This window comes from Lepidochelys olivacea (assembly GCF_965140295.1).
Source record: "Lepidochelys olivacea isolate rLepOli2 genome assembly, chromosome: 24".
NCBI lineage: Eukaryota > Metazoa > Chordata > Testudines > Cheloniidae > Lepidochelys > Lepidochelys olivacea.
Window position 1 is genome coordinate 4,086,203 of NC_140434.1, and position 17,135 is coordinate 4,103,337.

The following is a 17,135-nucleotide window of genomic DNA, read 5'->3' on the forward strand; positions in this document are numbered from 1 at the left end:
CAGTAACACAACAGGTTCACAGGAGGGGTCACTTCATCACACGGGTCACGCCTGGGGACTAACAGAGCTGGGGAGAGGGACCCAGCTGGGATCCCCGAGGGGAGACTCCTCTGGCAGGCCCGCATTCCCACACGCCATCCTCAGCCGGCAGGCCTCTGTCCACTCTAGCAGGCTGCCGCTATGCAGCGTCTTCCATCCAAACGGGGCCTCAAAGACGGAGAGCTCTGAGGAGCTGGAAGAATTCCTCAGACAGTGACTGACGTTGGAGAGCGCTGACAGTTAGCCCACACGGGTACCTCCATGCTACGCTCCCCCCAGGACTTAGGATAGGGCAGCACTGTGGTCTCTACTGGCAAATATCAGCTCTTCAGCGGTAACCAGTATATGGGATGTTTGCAGTGCAGCTACTTCTGGGGTACTTCTGTCGAGGCTGCCAGCCAGGAGCCAGTGAGCTCCTGCCCATTGCATGGGGCGCCACCGCGCAGAGAAGAGCAGCCCAGGCCACCCTGCTGCCCTCAGATGGGCAAGGCTTGGAAGCCACCGACTCCTCATGACGGAGAACCCGCCACGTCCGGGAGGAGCCTGAACCAGCATTAGAAACTTGCCCCTTACTTCCACTTTGGGTCAATTTCCAGCCACTTGTTCTGCCACCACCTGGCAGATAAGAGAACCTTCTGCTACCAGCTGCCTTCTCCCCTGCCTGGGTTCAAGGCTCTGGACCACCCAGCTCTCACCTGGATACAAAGCCATGCACCGTTAATCCCTGTTTATAGAACAGCGCAGCACTATTCACCAGACCCTGCCCCTTAGCAGCCTCCCTGGTGAGCCTCATTAGAGCCAACGAGCTGGTCCACAGAGGGGTGAGCCGGGAGCTGGGCTGCAGGGACTGAAGAAAAGTTGATAGAGGCGAAAGGCAGCCAAGAGGTTAGTCCAGTGGCTAGGCAACTAAGCAGGGGCTTGGGAGACCTGGGTTCAACTCCTTACTCTGCCACAGACTCTGTGTGTGACCTTGGCTGAGTCACTTAGCTGCTGGGCCTCAGTTTCCCCACCTATACACTGGGTATAGTTGCTCTGCCTCAAGACTATATACATTAATGATTGGGAGCTGCTCAGATGCTGCAGTAATAGGGCCCAGATAAGCACGTCAGATACATTTAAAAGTAAACTTTTTAAAAAATGCAAAATTAACTGGTGGAACTTGCTGCCACAGGAGATTACTGGGTCCCAGAGCTCTGCAGGACTGAATGGTTTCTGGAAGGGGGCTGTTTCAGGAGGTGAGAACAAAAGAGACCCCACCACTACCCTGCCATCCCCAGATGCGAAAACAGAGGGGGAGAAAGCTCAGCTGGAACAGCCAGAACAGGTTTGCGGAGCATCATGCACCCAAGCAAGGACCCCCGGCCCCTCAATAACCCAAGGAGAGAGCAGATCCCAGCCACCAATCACCAGGGTCAACTCTCACCTTGATGGTGTCAAAGGGGCTCCCGGCCCCCCCATTGGCAAGGCCCACGACCCCGCCATCCTCAGCCATCAGCTGCAAAGACAAACGAAGGGCACGGCTTAGCTGGGAAGAGACGTGGTGCTGAGGGCGGGGCCCAGCCCTGCCGGCATGGACTGAGCCTGGCTGTGAGCAGTGGCGCTTAGGGTCACCTGCCAGAGAAAAGCAGAACGTGGGGATGCGAATACCCCTCAAGCCTGACTCACAGCACCCCCCCCCGCCCATTCAGCCCTGAGGTCCCCCCAGCTTTTCTAATGCCCCTTAATCCCAACCTGCAGCCCCCTCTTCTATCCAAACTCTGAACACACACACACACACACACCCCTCTGCTGATGCCCCTCAATCCCAACCCTGCGATCCCAGCCCTGAACACACACCACCAAATAACCTGCCGCCTGCATCCACATCTCCAGCCGAGGCCACGGAAACTCATTTCGCCGGTGACCTTCACTCCCACTCCAGAGGGCCGGGTGCCCTTTAACCCTTCGCTCCCCCTGCTCCTCTCCAGCCCCCCAGGCTATGGAGGGGGCCCGCGTGAAACGAAATCAGAAGTGGAGATGAGACAGAGACTCGATGCGCAACAAGACGGCCGGAAAGCAAAGCCCGGGAGACTCTGGAGAGCGATTACAAGGGAGATTACTCTGTCGGGTCACAGCTGAGCTGCTGAGGAATTTAGTCAGTGGGGGAGAAGGAATTAAAATCCCTGGGGGGCAGGGGGGGCAGCTCCATTTGTCCACCCTCGGATCTTCCAATGGGACCACTTCTCCTCTGACTGATCGCTGCTCTGAGCTCAGTGGGGCCGGAGTCTCAGTTGCATTAAAACCCCTTTTACAACTTCCCGGAGGTGAAGTCACCAGCTTTAAGGCCCAGTGAAGCTGCTGGAGGGGCCTGACTGAATGGGGGCGCTGACGTAGGGGAAGGAATCAACCCAAGGTGTGTTGGAGCTGCTAAGGTTCATCGGGCAGGGCGGGGAGGGGGCAGGGGGAGAAGGGGGTAGCACACAGCCACTTTTTGGCCCTTAGCTGGTCCATGCAGCCTGGACAAAGGCCCAAACGACATCAGTGGGGCTTTGCGGATCAGCTTGCAGGATCGGCCTTCATCGCTACACCCCTAGGGCCTGAGCCTCAGTTTCACCAAGGCTCCCCCCAGGCAGCAGAAGGGGGACTGAGAATCCTCCTGTGCAGGGGCTCCCCAGGCAGCAGGGAGCTGGCTGAAGGATGCTGCTCCCAGCCCCACTGCACTGCACTATGGGTATCCTATGCTTCCCAGGACCCATACAGAACAGGGCATAAGCTAGAGCAGCCCTGAGGCTGCGCTAAATGGCCCCAGGAACTGGGAAGGGCCCACATAGTCTGAGACTACAGAGAGCACTAAGTCCTTAATCCCCACCCCCTGCTCACCCCCTGCCCAGGGTACCTGCAGCACCGACCCCAGAGAAGTCACCCCCTGTGCAGTTTTTGCGACAGCAATTACCCTCTTGTTTTGAATCCCTCTGGCGAAGGGCCCCATGTGAGGTGAATCACGGCTCCTGCTGGGGGAGGGCCTGGGGGGAAAGGTTTGGAAATGGGACGAGCCATTGGCTCTGGATTGATTTTTAAATAGATTTCTTCCCCTGAAATTACAAGCCAGCAGGCTTCAAAGATCTTCCAGATCAGCTGGACAATAAACTCGAACCAAACACCAGAGACCACAGCCTGCCAAGTATCCAAGCTCCACTCCTCAGCGGGGCCTGCCAGAGGATCCCATCCCTAATGCATCCTGAATCCCAGAACCAGGGAGATAGGACAGAGACACAGGGAACCAGGGATGTTTGGGAGGAAACAGACAACGGCCTGCTTGCCCATGCCCCAGAGATCACAATGCTACAATGTCCTGCCACCCCCCCACATGCCCCTCATGCTAATTACAGCCCCCACATCCAGGCCACTCAGGCACCTTTCCCACGTGACCTGCTACCGCCTGGTATTGGGACCTCTAACCAGCTGATGGCCAACCTTTCTCTCGGGAATGGCAAAGTGCCTAAGGCAACAGATAGGACTCCTGGATTCCATTCCCAGCTCTGGAAGGGGAGTGAGGTCTAGCAGTTAGAGATGGGCGGGGGCTGGGAGTCAGGACTCCTAGGTTTTATTCCCAACTCTACTGGTGACAATTTGGGGGGAGTCCCTTTCCCTCCTTGCTCAGTTTCCCCATCTCTATAAGGGGTTGTGAAGCTAAGCTCACTGATGTTAACAGGGCTTGGGCGCTCTGGTGACAGGCCCATAAATCTGGTGTGTCAACAACACCGTCAGTCAGCTGAGCCCTGCGGCCGCACACCCAGCCCTCACTCCATTGACACTGGTGACACAACCCTCCCAGTGACCCGTCAAACCGCCCGAAGGTTTCATTTACTTCTGCTTCTCCAAACACCTCACCAGTGTCTGTGTTTCCCAGGCCCCAATCAGGAACCAGACAACAGACAGCCTCACAGCCAAGTCTGGCAGCTATGGACTCTTTCCAACACCCCCTCCCACCACCCCTGGAGGACGGGAACAATGAAATACCGCTGAGCAAACCCAAGGGTGCCCTCCCCTTCATCCAGTGGAGTGGACAATAGGCTGGGACTCATCTCTGACACTGACCTCCTGGGTGACCTCAGGCAAGTCACTTGCCATCTCTGTGCCTTGTTCCCCCCGATCTGGAGAACAGGGTGACGAGACCAGCTTGGTGCTTTGGAGATCTATGCAAACAAAGCTGCTATACAGAGCCAAATGTTCTCTACCCACTGCAGCAGTTCAGCTGCTTGTTCAGCAACCCCAGGCACTTGGATTGGAGCATCCCTTTTCTTATACGGGGGTAAACCAGGATTAGTTCCCCTGAAATTAACTGGGGTTAAGACAGCGTGAGGAAGGGCAGGTTCTAGCCAAGCCTCAGCCTAGCTGCAAAAGCTTTTTGGCACCAGACGCCGATCGTCCACCGGGTCTCCTATCCAAACCTGGGCCCAGTTACTCAAAAGTGTTCGGACCCAAGCAGCGAGAACCTTCCTGACAATAGCGGAGGAGCAGCTCTGCTGTAGGTAAGGCTGAGAATCAGTTACCAGTCGACGGTCGGTTTTTCTAAGTGCTCTTAAATTCACATACTGACTTGAATGGTCTTCAACATCACTGTACCTCATAGGGGTCTGGGGAAGGATCAGTGGCCCAAACGTGGTGTCGTTTGAGCAAGGGGGTTCCCCGACAGAGAGCCCACCCCCGCACCACCAAAAAAAGCATGTGATATCAAAAGGTTATAATTCTCATAACCCTGGAACACAAGTGCTTTGTGGCTAGCATTGGCCAATCCAGAAAGTGAAAATGACTACAGAGGAAGTGAAACTGACCGGTGCTGGCCAGGCAGAGTGAAATGAAAAGGTTAGATTCTCATTGTTCTCCTGGGTCTGATAAGTTCAGGCCTTATCGGCATCACCAACAGCAGCATCTGCCTCCTAAATCTACTTCAGCAGATGGATAGGCACCTATGACATCATGGAAAGAATAATGGACAAAAGACCCCAATGATTTATGGAGAAAATAATCCCTGCATCTGTCATATATGTGATTCCATCCACTGTTGTCCACCAGAGCTTCCTGGTAATGCTGCGGACAGAACTTGGATCCTCCTGATCCAAAAGCATGGGACACAGCATTAAAGGAGGATCCCTGCTAGCTGTATAGTGCTTATGACACGCCGCTGAGCAGTTCAGATGCCATCCAGTAGAGGGCAGAAAGCTCAATAGTAGCTCAGAGGGGGTCACCCACCCCACTCCATGGCACCCTCTAGCACTGATTCAGAGGGGAGAATGCACATATACCACGTGGTGATATTCACAGCAGTCTCCATCCAAGACCTCGCCAGCCAGCACCTGCTTAGCTTGATAGTCCTGAGATGACCACATCCAGAGACAGGACAGATGCAAGAACAAAAGGTGCTACCCTGTGCTGGCAGATCAGCATCTCCATTGTGTAGTGCCAGTCCCCTTGGCTCTCACACACAGCTGCACGTTGCGCAAATGCTCTGAGAGGGTGACACATTTGTCTGTTCTGCAGCCTCTGCTTAATTGGCATCTGCCTGCTTCCTCTCTGGGGACAGGCGGTGTCAGGTTTTTCCTACGGAGGATTGCCCAAATGCTTTCTAGGAGCCTAGTCAAAGAACAATCATCATAATATCCAGCTCTTACGCCAGCATTCCTCATCAGCAGATCTCACAGCGCTTTACAAAGGACGGCAGCATCAACTATCCCCAGTTTATAGATGGGGAAACTGAGGCACAGAGCAGGCAAGCGACTGGTCATCCAGCAGACCAGTGGCAGAGCTGGGATAAAGCTCAAGCCTCCCGAGTCCAGGCCAGTGTGTGACCCAGGGGAAGCCAGTTTCAGTTCTTTGTCCTTGTCTCCACCTTCTAAGCAACATTCAAAAGTGCCCAAGTTATTTTATGTTCAATACTTAGGCTGGCAATTGCTCTAGGGGCTGCAGAAAAGTTCTATAATCACCAGTGGGACGGGGTGACCACGCAGTTATGGATGGCTCCAGGCAGCGAGTGGCTGGGTAACTATGCCAACATCTCACTGCTGCCCTGTGTACATTACAAACCCAGAGGACTTGGAACAAAGACTGACCTTGCAGCATAAAACAGAGGTCTCCACCTGGCACGGGAGGGGAGGAGTCCAAGGTCTTAATGCAATTTATATGACACGGCAAGAGCCAATCTACACTGCAAAACAAAATTAGTTCTCCTGGCACTGTTGCACCTAGGGTATAGATGGACCCTCTCTGAGGTCATGGTGAAAAGTGACAAAAGCCAAGAGGCCAGCACTCCGGATCACTGCTAGCAGCATTATAAAGGGACAACCCAGCAGAGTTTTGTTTCATATTAAAAAGAACCACCAGATCTCAACAATACAGATGCTTCGGGGCATGAGCCACCAGGTGAGGTCAGGAAGAAATCTCTATTTTTACAACACAGCACTGCACAATCTCGCACCATCTGCAGAGAGTTACACCTGCCCCTGGGGCACCCACTCACTTCTGGAGAGGAGACACAAGGCTAGGCAGCACATCCGAGCATCCCGAGTGCACAGGTTAGTTGAAAAACCAATATAATTTCCAGCCAAACCCACAAAAATGGTGGATTATGGGCGGAAATTTTACAATTGTTGAAAAAACAAACATTTGCTCAGTTTTTTGACAAAAACAAAAAACAATCGTTAGCATATCTATCCCCCCAGCACTGCTGCAAGGCAGGGCCATGTCACAGACAGGGAAACCAAGGCACTGAGAAGCTAAGTGACATGTCCCAGGTCGCACACAGAGTCTGTGGCAGAGGTGGAAATTGACCCTCTAATGCCAAAGCCCCAGCCCACACACACACACTAACCGCTAGGCCATAATTCCTCTGCTTTGCTCTGCCTCTCAGCCCGGCTCTGTCCTTGCACTGGGGAGGTGCCTCGCCCAAAAACGGATGCCCTGGGATCAGTTATGTCACAGCTCCAAGGGGTGGGAGATTCCCAGTCTGGCGTGGCTTTAGACCCTGCTCCCTGGAGCCCCCCCTTCTGCTGCCTCACTCAGAGCTTCTCTTCCTACCCAATGGGACCATGTGCAACTGCCCTGTACCCCAGCACTGCGGGGTGGGAACAGCACAGGGTGATGCTTCAGCGGGAAGATGCCAAGCAGGGATACTTCTGCATGGGGAATCTGTCGGACAGCAGAGCTGTGGTTAAAGGGGGCACGGGGTGGCAGGGTCTTGGATCAATGGACTTGAACGAATTGTGGAATCCTCTGACATCCCCACCCCCGTAACACACACACACACACACACCCAGTATCACTGGATCATACACAACCCAGCGCTGATCTATATACACACTTTCCCCAAGCCACCCCCCCGCCCCACCTCTGCGTGTGCCCCTGTGCAACACACACTCCTCCTTCCCCTGCACCTCCAGGCCGCTGCAAAGATTGGAGACAACTTTCCCAGGCAACACACAACGCTCCCTGCGCACAACAGCACAAAGGGTTACATACACCCACCCTTTCCGAGCACACACTCACACACGCCGTAAGCTCATATACACACAACACAACACACACCCCCTTCCCCAGCAAACACACAACACCATAGATTATATACAACCCGCTTCCCAGCATGCGCCCACCCCGGCCAATTCTATAGACACAACAACAACAACACCCCCTCCCCCTTCCGCATCATGCACACAACGCTGCAAAGATCTCACACACACCCCCTTCCGCATCATGCACACCACCCTCCAACACACAACGCTACAAACCCTTCCATCTACACACCCCTGCCACTGTGCCCCCGCGCGCCCCACTGCGAATCGCAGCACACACCACTGCAGCGCTGCACAACACAGACACACGTACACAGCTGCTGGAAGTAGGGGCGCAGGGGGGAGCTGCCACCCCCCTGGCTAGAGGTGGTTTCCATCCTAGGCAGGGTTTGCAGTTTGGGTCCATGGCTCTCAGGACCCCGCGCTACACACATTGTGCAGGGCGCGGGGACGGACACACACATTTACGCAACACGGGCTACGCTGCAACCGACCCACACACACACTCCGCCCCTTTGCGCGCCTGCGGCTGGATCGGACGGACAGACCGACAGACAGACAGACAGACATTTGCAGGACCCACTGAGCCGCCCCCACAGCCTGGCTGCTCCAGAGCCAGGACCCCCGTCGTCCCAGCCAGGCACTGGGGCCCCCCACCCACCTGTCCGGGGCAGGACCCCAGAGGGGCCCCCTTAAAGCCATGCCATGGCCGGGCAGGGAGCCTGGAGAAAGTGCTCCCCGCGCAACGAGGCGTAAAACTCCCCCGGGGGGGGGAGGGTTGGTTGGCTGCCCCCTCCCTCCCCGGGTCCCAACGCACCTGCAGCCCCAGGCTGCCGCTCACCTGCCGCCTTGCGGGGGAGTAAAGTCCCAAAGAGGGAGGTGGGGCCGCAGCGAGGGATCCTCTGAAAATTTTAACTCCCAGCCTGGAGGGTGAAAATCCTGCCCGGGAGGGTGGTGGGGCTCTGGCTGGCCTGCCCCCGCTGCACAAGGGCAGCCCCCCCCCTCGGCCTGCCCCCGGGGGACACCCCCACACCCACACTTCTAGGGGAGCTCACACCCCCTGGCCCTGCTGCCAGGGCCTCAGCCAGTGCCCATTGGCCCCGGGGGGAAGGAGGCCGGCTGGCCACTGGGAGGGTAAATTGTGCCCCTGGTTTTTAAAACAGGATTTTTAAAAAATGATCAGTGAGGCAGCTGATCTGCCCAGGACTGGCTGCGGCTGGAGGGAAGGGCTGATGCTGGGTAGGTTCCAGTCCTAGTACAATAGCAACCAGACACACACACACACACACACACACACACACCATGGCAGCCCTGCTGTGCTTGGGGCTGTACGGACAGTTGGGGTGACACACTCCTGGCCCCAAGAGCTTCCAGGCAAGACTGACAGAGAACACGTGGGAGGGGTAAACTCAGGGGAAGGTACAGCCCCAAGGTCAGGTCACTCCAGCTCTCCTGAGGGTCATGGGGGGAGGGGGACCCTAGCCACTAGTCCCCACTACCTCTCCCTTACTGTGACCCAGGGCCAGAAATGGGAATGACTCTCAGATCCTCCCCAACCCCAGTTCCAAGCACAGCATGCCCAAAGAGGGCTCAGCCTGGAAGCTGCTTGTCTGTTCTGTGTTTGTACAGCACCTAGCGCCCGTTGGGGGGAGGGGAGAGTGAAGTTAGGGTTAAATTTGGGTGGGGGCTGGACTGGGGCAGGAAGAGCCCTTAAGATTCTTTCGCCCCACTCCCCAAGCTACAAAGCAGACCCCTCTCCTAGGACCACTGCAGAGCCAGTGACAGCCGACTGCTTGCACCATGGGGCAGCCCCACTGCCTCACTCTGGGGTGGGGGGGAACAGCTCCTGCTTGTGGGAAAAGGAAGAGAGGATTTCACCTGGAGGCTTAAAGCAGGAAATGACCAGTGTGGGGAAGATGGGGGGGGGGATAATTTGACCGCAACCAGGAGATTCCCCCCAACCCCACCCCACTCCTGAAACCCACTGGGCCTTGGGGGCTGGTTGGAGAGAAGCCTCGAGGCCCAGCTCTAAGAGCTTGGGGAGGGGGCTGGTGGGAGTGGAGAGTTATTTAAAGCCAGGGATTGTGGGCAGCTTGGGGTTGCTCTGATCCTCTGCCCTCTCCAGGAACTGGTCCCAGGAGGGCAGGGAGCCCCGATGCTGGATCATGGCCCAGCTGTTCAACCATGGCAGGGGGGAAGATGGGAAGAGCAGGAGACCCCCAAAAACCTCCCTGGATCCCTACCTGCTCTCCCTTACACAACCCCACCATCCCCAACTCCCCTCCTCAACAACGTCCCTCACCACACCTGGGGTCAGCCCTCCACAAGACAAACACAGACGCTTTGGGATCCATGGGGCAGCTGTCTGGCCTGCTGGCTGCCAGCCCCCTATGGAGAGAGGCCCCCACCTTGCAGGGGGAGTGGACAAGAGGCAGGGCCCTTGCATTGATCAGGATCCTGTCCAAAGCTTCTGGGGAGCGGGGAGCACCCGACGACTGGAGAAAGGCCGGGGCTGATGAAGGGAGAGGGAACTCGGGCCAGGGTCAGAGGTCCTGCAGGGAGAGCTGAGTTCGAGGGGTGAGGTGCTTAGGCCGAGGTCCATGTTACAGATGGAGGGTCTGGATGCCGATTTAGGGCCCTCTCTCAGAGGCAGGGGCGAGACGCTAGCAGGGGCCCCGGCAGCCTTAGCCTTCTCTGTACACAGTAGCCTGACGAACGTCCCAGCACAGCTCCCCCACCCGGGCCGCAGCGCTCACTTCCCCTTCCGAGGGCTGGAGGTGACCGGCGGGACTTCTGTATTCTCGCGTAATTGGTTCCTGCTCGCCCTTCCCTTGCCTGGCTCCCGTGGCATGGGGGGGAGGCTGCAAAACCGGTTTGAGATTAGATTAGGGCAATTTGGAGTAACCCTAATGCAGCCAGCTGCCTGTAATACCCCCTCCGGCATACACACCCCCTACTGACCCAGCCAGGGACTGCAGCAGGTTTTTAGTTTGGACTGCCCTGTTCTGCAACGAGCAACACACGTGCAGTCTAGGGGACGTATCTGAGGCTCAGGGAAACAACAAGGCAAGAACCAACGACTAGCAAGTTACTACGAGAGACTCCGAGATAACAGAGCATCAGGCTCCATCTCACCACCCCCACAACCATTTCTGATGCTTGGCTGGGGCCAGGTGATCATCAAGTCTTCAGTTCAGTGGCCAATTCGGAAAAGCCTGATTTTGAACCACCCAAACAGAATAATTTTTGTTTACTTTAGGGGAGGGGTTATTGTTTTTTTTTTAATAGGTTTAATGGTTTTTAAAATCAAAGCGAAGGTAAATTCCTAACTGTCTTTCTGACACAAAGTGAACCCATGTCGACCTTGCTCATTTCCCACCCCATCCCCCAGCCGAAACTATTTACCACATTCGATCCAACTTTCCCCCGCCTCCATTCTTGGTTCCTCCCGAGCTCCGAAAGAAAAGAGGAAAGATTTCACCCACAAAAGGAAAATGGAGAATGATCTTTTTTAAAGTGTCTCCTTCCCCCGCCATTCTGCTGGGTCTGGCTCTTGTCTACATGAGACAGCATGGGCTAGTGGGTAGAGCAGACGATTCCTGGGGTCTGTTCCCGGCCCTACCCCCGAGTTGCTGTATGCCCCTGGGCCAAAACGATTGTTTCTGTCCCAGAAGCACCTAGAGAGCTCACCCAGGGCTCTGTCCCCTAGGCCACGCTGCTAAACACCCCTGCCCTGCTGAGCACACACAAGGCCCTGCGTAAACAGCAAGTTCAAGCTAGTTCAGCTGCCTGTTCAAGGGCAGGGTCTTCCCCCAACAGGAAAAAAAACACCTGGCTGATTGCCCACAGAATTCCCAGCGCATGGAGCTCAGCAAAAGCCCCGAGAGCCTGGGTAGCACGCGGCCCTTGTTGGGAGGCGCTGAGCTGCTAAATGCTAAGAACGCAGCCCTGGCCTTTCCTCCAGGCAGGATTGATGGCTAGTTTTATCTCAAGTGAAAAGGACACGGTGGCCCGAATCCACAACTGGCGCAAATCAGCATCGCTCTATTGACGTCAAAGGGCCCGATTCTCATCTGTACGTTCATTTGTCAGCTGGCGGCATGAATTCCAGGGACACTCACTTCAAGACCACCTTGCTCTGCCAGAGAGGGGCAAAGGGGCCCCAGTGCAAATCAGAATCAGGGCTTGAGGAGCTGCGTTATTTGCACTAGCTGGGGATCCAGCCCCATGACTCAAGTGGCTGGAGGAAGAAGAGATGAAAAGGGGAATCTTTGGGTGCAGGGAGGAGGAAACATGCCAGAAACTCAACGGGGAGGGAAAACAGGTCTCTGACAAAGGACTAGGTGCTAGAGGCAGCCAAAATCCCAGGGCTTTAGCAGCAGGAGCTGCTGGTTGCTATCGCAAATGCTGCTTTGCCCTGTGACTCTCGCAGGGTTTCCCAAACACCAAGTCCTTTTGGGGTCCAGCCTCATTTTTCCAGAAGGGAGAAACCGAGGCACAGAGCAGGGAAGGGACTTGCCCAAGGTCGCAAATCGGGCCAGTGGGCCATGTTTCCTCCATTCTCTGATCAGCTGCATCCCCCAGCCCAGGCTCCCAGCCCCTGCCCAGAGCGGAACGAAAGACTAAAGAGAAGATGCTCATTCTGCCGCAGGGGGCTTAGCAGAAGCAGATATGACAGAATGAGGAGAGCTTTGATCCCGGGACCTGATTCTCCCAAAGCAGGGGATGCAGGAATGAGGGGGCGCAGGCTGGCCAGGAGAAGCCTGGAATAGCAGCTGGGAGTCAGGACTGAGGGGCATGGGCAGAGTGGTGGAGGGGAGCCTAGGGTGGGCTAGCAGGGGGCTGCGGATCAGCATTGAGAAGCATTAGCAGAGCTGCTGAAAGCATCCAGATTTTTCAGAACTGTCCCTTTAAATATGAACACAATGGACAGTCCCTTGATTAAGGGAGTGGGGAGGTGGCCCTAGGCTATATTTACGGACATGAACATATGTTGCAGTTGCTAAATTCCAGACATTGTTTGTGTTCTAAGTGGGATGAAACTTTGATGGGAAGATCTTGGCAACAGTGGGCCAGGCTGCTGCTCCCTCTGCCAGGGGCCAAATGGAAACAGATAATATACTCCAGTTATCTGACATCAGGCTAGGCGCTTTTATCCCGACTGGTTGGCATAGGACATGCGGCACTGTCCAGTTCCCTGACTGGCCCCAGACTGGTGTTGGTGTCCTGCCCAGAAGGGAGACAATATGGTTAGGGCAACAGATCAGAACCCAGGCATGCTGATTCCTAAACTCGACTGTGGGAGGAGGGGCATGTCCTCCAGTGGTTAGAGCAGGGGACTGGCAGACTTCTGGGTTATAGTCTCAGCTCAGGGTCGGAGCAGAGCTGGACTGGACTGGGAGTCAAGACATCTGGGTTCTATTCCTGGCTCCGTTTGACCCGGACCAAGTCACTTGCCCTCTCTGGGCTCAGTTTCCCCATATATAAAAGGGGGTTAATAACACTCCTGGGGGGGTTCAGGGCATGAATGGGGGCTCAGAGACCACAGCCATAGGGGCTGGCAAGGTATCGAGGCAGAAAGGAAACCTGCGCCACTTGAATGTGAACTTTCAGCAGGCTTGTTTCTGAGGCACGAGTGGGAGCTTTGAACCTAAAACCAAAGGGGTTCTCCTCTCTTCTCCCCCCCGAAACCAGATCACCAAATCTGGCACAGCCTTGCTGCCTTTAATCATAAATATCTACCCTCATTCATCCCAGCCTCCACTCTGTCCCTGCACCTTCAACCTGCTCTAGAATGGAGCATGAATTAAATGACAGAGCTAGGGGAGTGTTACTGTCCCCATGCTAACGTTAGGGAAACTGAGGAACAAGACAGTCAGGGACGCAACCCCATGCTCTGGGTAGCCCTAAGCCTCTGACTGTCAGAAGGTGGGACTGGACGACAGGGGATGGATCACTCGCTAATTGCCCTGTTCCGTTCATTCCCTTGGAAGCATCTGCACTGTCAGAAGACAGGACACTGGGCTAGATGGACCTTTGGTCTGACCAAGCATGGCCATTCTTATGATCCAGGGGCAAGCTCCAGATAACTGCAGTGGGTTCATGATGCTTGCAGAAGGAGGAGGGGAGGGAGCTGGCAGTTTTTTCACTGCCTGGGCTGACAGTGTTTTGCGGATGGCGTGCGGTGTTGCTGTTACAATCCACAGGAATTCCATTCGGGAACCAGTCAGAAGGGAGGGGAGGCATGCTAAGTGACTAAGAGCCTGAGCCCACCGTTAAGCTTGAGATAGTGCAGCTGTTACCCAGGAGCAAAAAATACAAACAGACCTTCCAACCCATCCAGAGCCAAGTACATTTAACAGCATCATCATCCTGACCACCTACTCCTCATCGGGCAGGGTTTGTCAGCAGATCTCAAAGTGCTTTCCAAGGAAGTCACGATCTTTATCCCCATTTTCCAGATGGGGAAACTGAAGCACTGAGAGGAGATGTGACTTGCCCACGGTTATCCAGCAGGCCAGCAGCAGGGCCAAGAACAGAATCCCAGTCCAGTGCACTGTCCACCAAATAGGAAGCACCCAGATCTGATGCAATTTCAGAGCCAGGTCAGCTATCCGGAAGCCCACTACACCGCTTCTTAGCTATCACTGGAGCAGCAGGAGACTTTGAAAACCTGCAGGGCCAGGTCTTCAGCTGTGCAGCCAATGTTCCTCAGCTCTGTCCTTGTTGGGATCCCCTCGAAGGGCTAACGGGGAGTTTGGTCTCCGTGACCCAAGAAGATCACCAGCCAGAGCCGGTCAGTTATGTGCCACGTTGGCACCTGGCCTGCTGGAACGCAGTCTGAGACTGACCCATTTCAGAGAAGGCACTGGACATATGTTAGGTGGTTCTGTTGCTCTTTCATCCCAAGCATTTATCCAATATTCAGGGCCTTGCTGGGTCATTCAGAAACCGATGATACGAGGCAATCCTGTTTATTTACAAAGAATGAGCACAAAGTCTCGTGTCCCTGAACACAGTAGGAACAAACAACAGCCGTCAATTTCCTTGTTCAGTAATCCCCACGCCTGACCCTCCAGTGCGTTCTGTGCCCAAGAAGCTCTGTCTCTGCTCTCTCTCAGTGCCATTCGCAGCACTGCTTCTCTTGTTCACACACCCAGCTTGTCTAACACTCACCTTGCCCCAGCCTTTGCAGTCAGGGAACCCTTCAGCCCACACAACTTAGACGTCAATCGTTGCCTTGGGCGGTGGCTTCTATTGTTTCCAGCTCTCACTGTGTAAAAGGAGCTTAGTTACTCCTTCCCTTTAGCCTGGAAGAAGGCTGCTTAGCTTTGTCTTAGATTAAAGGCCTGCTTGTTGGCCATTAACATATCCTGGTATAACAGTAGAATCATAGAATATCAGGGTTGGAAGGGACCTCAGGAGGTCATCTAGTCCAACCCCCTGCTCAAAGCAGGACCAATCCCCAATTTTTGCCCCAGATCCCTAAATGGCCCCCTCAAGGATTGAACTCACAACCCTGGGTTTAGCAGGCCAATGCTCAAACCACTGAGCTATAACAGTAACAGCAACCTACAAGGGAAAAGGCTCCATAACCTACACAGACATTGATTTCCAGAAGGCTTCAAACGGGATTTAAAACCAGTCACCACCCGGGGCTGCGTTGTTTTCAGCTGGGTAAAACCCACATCACTGTCAAGCCAGGGAATTGTGAATTTAACTCAACAGTGCTAGCAATCAAAGCGGTCTGCTCCAGACAGACCCCACCAGCAAAGCTCAGGAGGTTTCTGCAGCATCTGCCACTGTTCCCAGTGACAGCTACCTATCTGCTCCCATTGATAAGAATCCCCTTCTGGTACCTGATCCAAAAATAAATCAGCACACCCTGCTGTTGCCCACAGGAGCTGTTTACTGAAGTCAGCCTCATCTCCACTAAGCAGCTGCCCAAAATAAATATTATTTGCATCATTCAATAAAGAGGAAAATAAGCCGGCCAGATTTGCCATGTAAATTTCCAAATATGGAATCTCACTTTCAAAATACCTCGGTGTCCAAATGGGGGGGAATGAGGGGGACTGACAAAACTGATAGGAGCCGTGGAGAAAGAGATGACTCAACCCTTTGATACAGACATGCCTCTCTCCCCCGTCCCACTAGCAAACAGCAGGGAAAGCAGCCCATGAGTGAGAACAAACAACAGCTTTGCAAAATTCTGCTCCATTCAGGCAAGTAAAAACATCCTTTGTTTTTTCTCTGGAATGGACAAATAGTTTCGGTACATGGAATGGTAAATGCTCGTGCCTCAGCCGGGGAAGATATGGACCTCTTGGGGTCCGTCCAGCCCTGTATTTCCCTGATTTTATTTCTATGACTATTTTGCAGACCCTGTTCTGAAACTTGCCAGATTAAAAGGATCACAACAAGATGGTAGGTCACCTCCCACACCTTATCACTGACCAGAACATCCCCTGAGATCTTCCCCACTGCAGCAAAACCATGCAAGGCCAGATCCCCCGCTCCTGTAAGTTCGCATCACTCCACTGACTTGGCTGCAGCCCCGCTGAATTACACCGGCTGGGGTCTGCTGATTACAAAGACAACCACCTGTTTGCTTTGGGTGGATGAGAACAAACTCTGTGTTGCATCCATCCTTACTCACCAAGTTCTCGGCTCACAGTAATTGTGCTCCTCTTGTGTTTCTTTGGAACTAGCCTCCTGGTGGCTTGTGACTGCTTCCTTTCCAGAAATCCCACCGCACACAGAACCAATACAGGAGAGTCACTCCAGAATTTTCCTGGACAGCAAGACGTCTGGTCTCCCCAGCGTGTAGGCAGCTCAGATGAACCAGCTCTGGTTAGTTTTCTGTTGAGAGGCGATATATGAAAGAGCTCAGATCGTCTATGACACCTCTCCTGGTGGGGAATTCTGGCCAGTTTCCTCTGATATTGACCAATCCCAGCTGTTTCGTTCCTCCTCCTCCTCTTTATTTAACTACCACCCCCAGACTCAGCAAAGCAGGCTCCAAATAAAGTGACTCAGAGTCCCTAGATTTTTATGGGATTTAAAAAAAAAAAAAAGGCAGCAAACGCTGAAATGAGCAAGACCCTGAGAAAACCTGTTAAAAAAATATGATCCTTCCATCAAGTTCTCTTGAGAAAGCCCTGAGATAGGCCTTCCCAAAAATCATGGCCAACAGCAAACAGAAGCTAGGACAGGTTTCTTAAGGTCACTCGAAGCAGCATTGCCCGGTGCCTTGATTTCTCCCAGAGTTGGAACAGTAAATCCAAGGGTATTTGAGTCCAGCAGTTCCCAGAACCACAGGATCTCCTGCCTTCTGCTTAGCCCTCGCTGAACTCAGAGAGCAGGGCAAATCAGCTGTAAAAAAAGACTTCTCTTCCCCTTTCTCTGCTTTGCTCTGTGGCTCAGAAGCTGGGGGATTGCAAACAGGAAACCTGTTTGACAGATAAAAACATTCTAACCAAAATGCCCAGAGGGGAACCAGGGTAAGGCTGGGAGGCTGCTGAGGTGTGAAAAGAAAGAGGAGGAACAGAT

At 54.2% G+C, this 17,135-nt stretch overlaps 1 protein-coding gene across 14 annotated transcripts in view; it reads right to left on the reverse strand.

Moving 5' to 3' along the window:
• LOC311512058 (death-associated protein kinase 2-like) overlaps nucleotides 1–16,507 on the reverse strand; it is a 29,550-nt gene extending 13,043 nt beyond the window's left edge. Inside the window, exons 1-2 of one of the 14 annotated variants that reach the window (XM_084613089.1) lie at nucleotides 16,243–16,507; nucleotides 1,463–1,534 (exon numbers count right to left, since the gene is read on the reverse strand). In XM_084613089.1, the coding sequence (XP_084469215.1) occupies nucleotides 1,463–1,531 (69 nt within the window). In that variant the 5' untranslated portion in view covers nucleotides 1,532–1,534; nucleotides 16,243–16,507. Of the gene's footprint in view, nucleotides 1–1,462; nucleotides 1,651–7,896; nucleotides 8,045–8,244; nucleotides 8,325–8,400; nucleotides 8,484–14,759; nucleotides 14,782–16,242 lie in introns of those variants that run through there. The other 13 variants (XM_084613085.1, XM_084613088.1, XM_084613090.1 and 10 more) reach the window with 13 other exon arrangements.
• Between the last annotated feature and the right edge of the window lie 628 nt (nucleotides 16,508–17,135).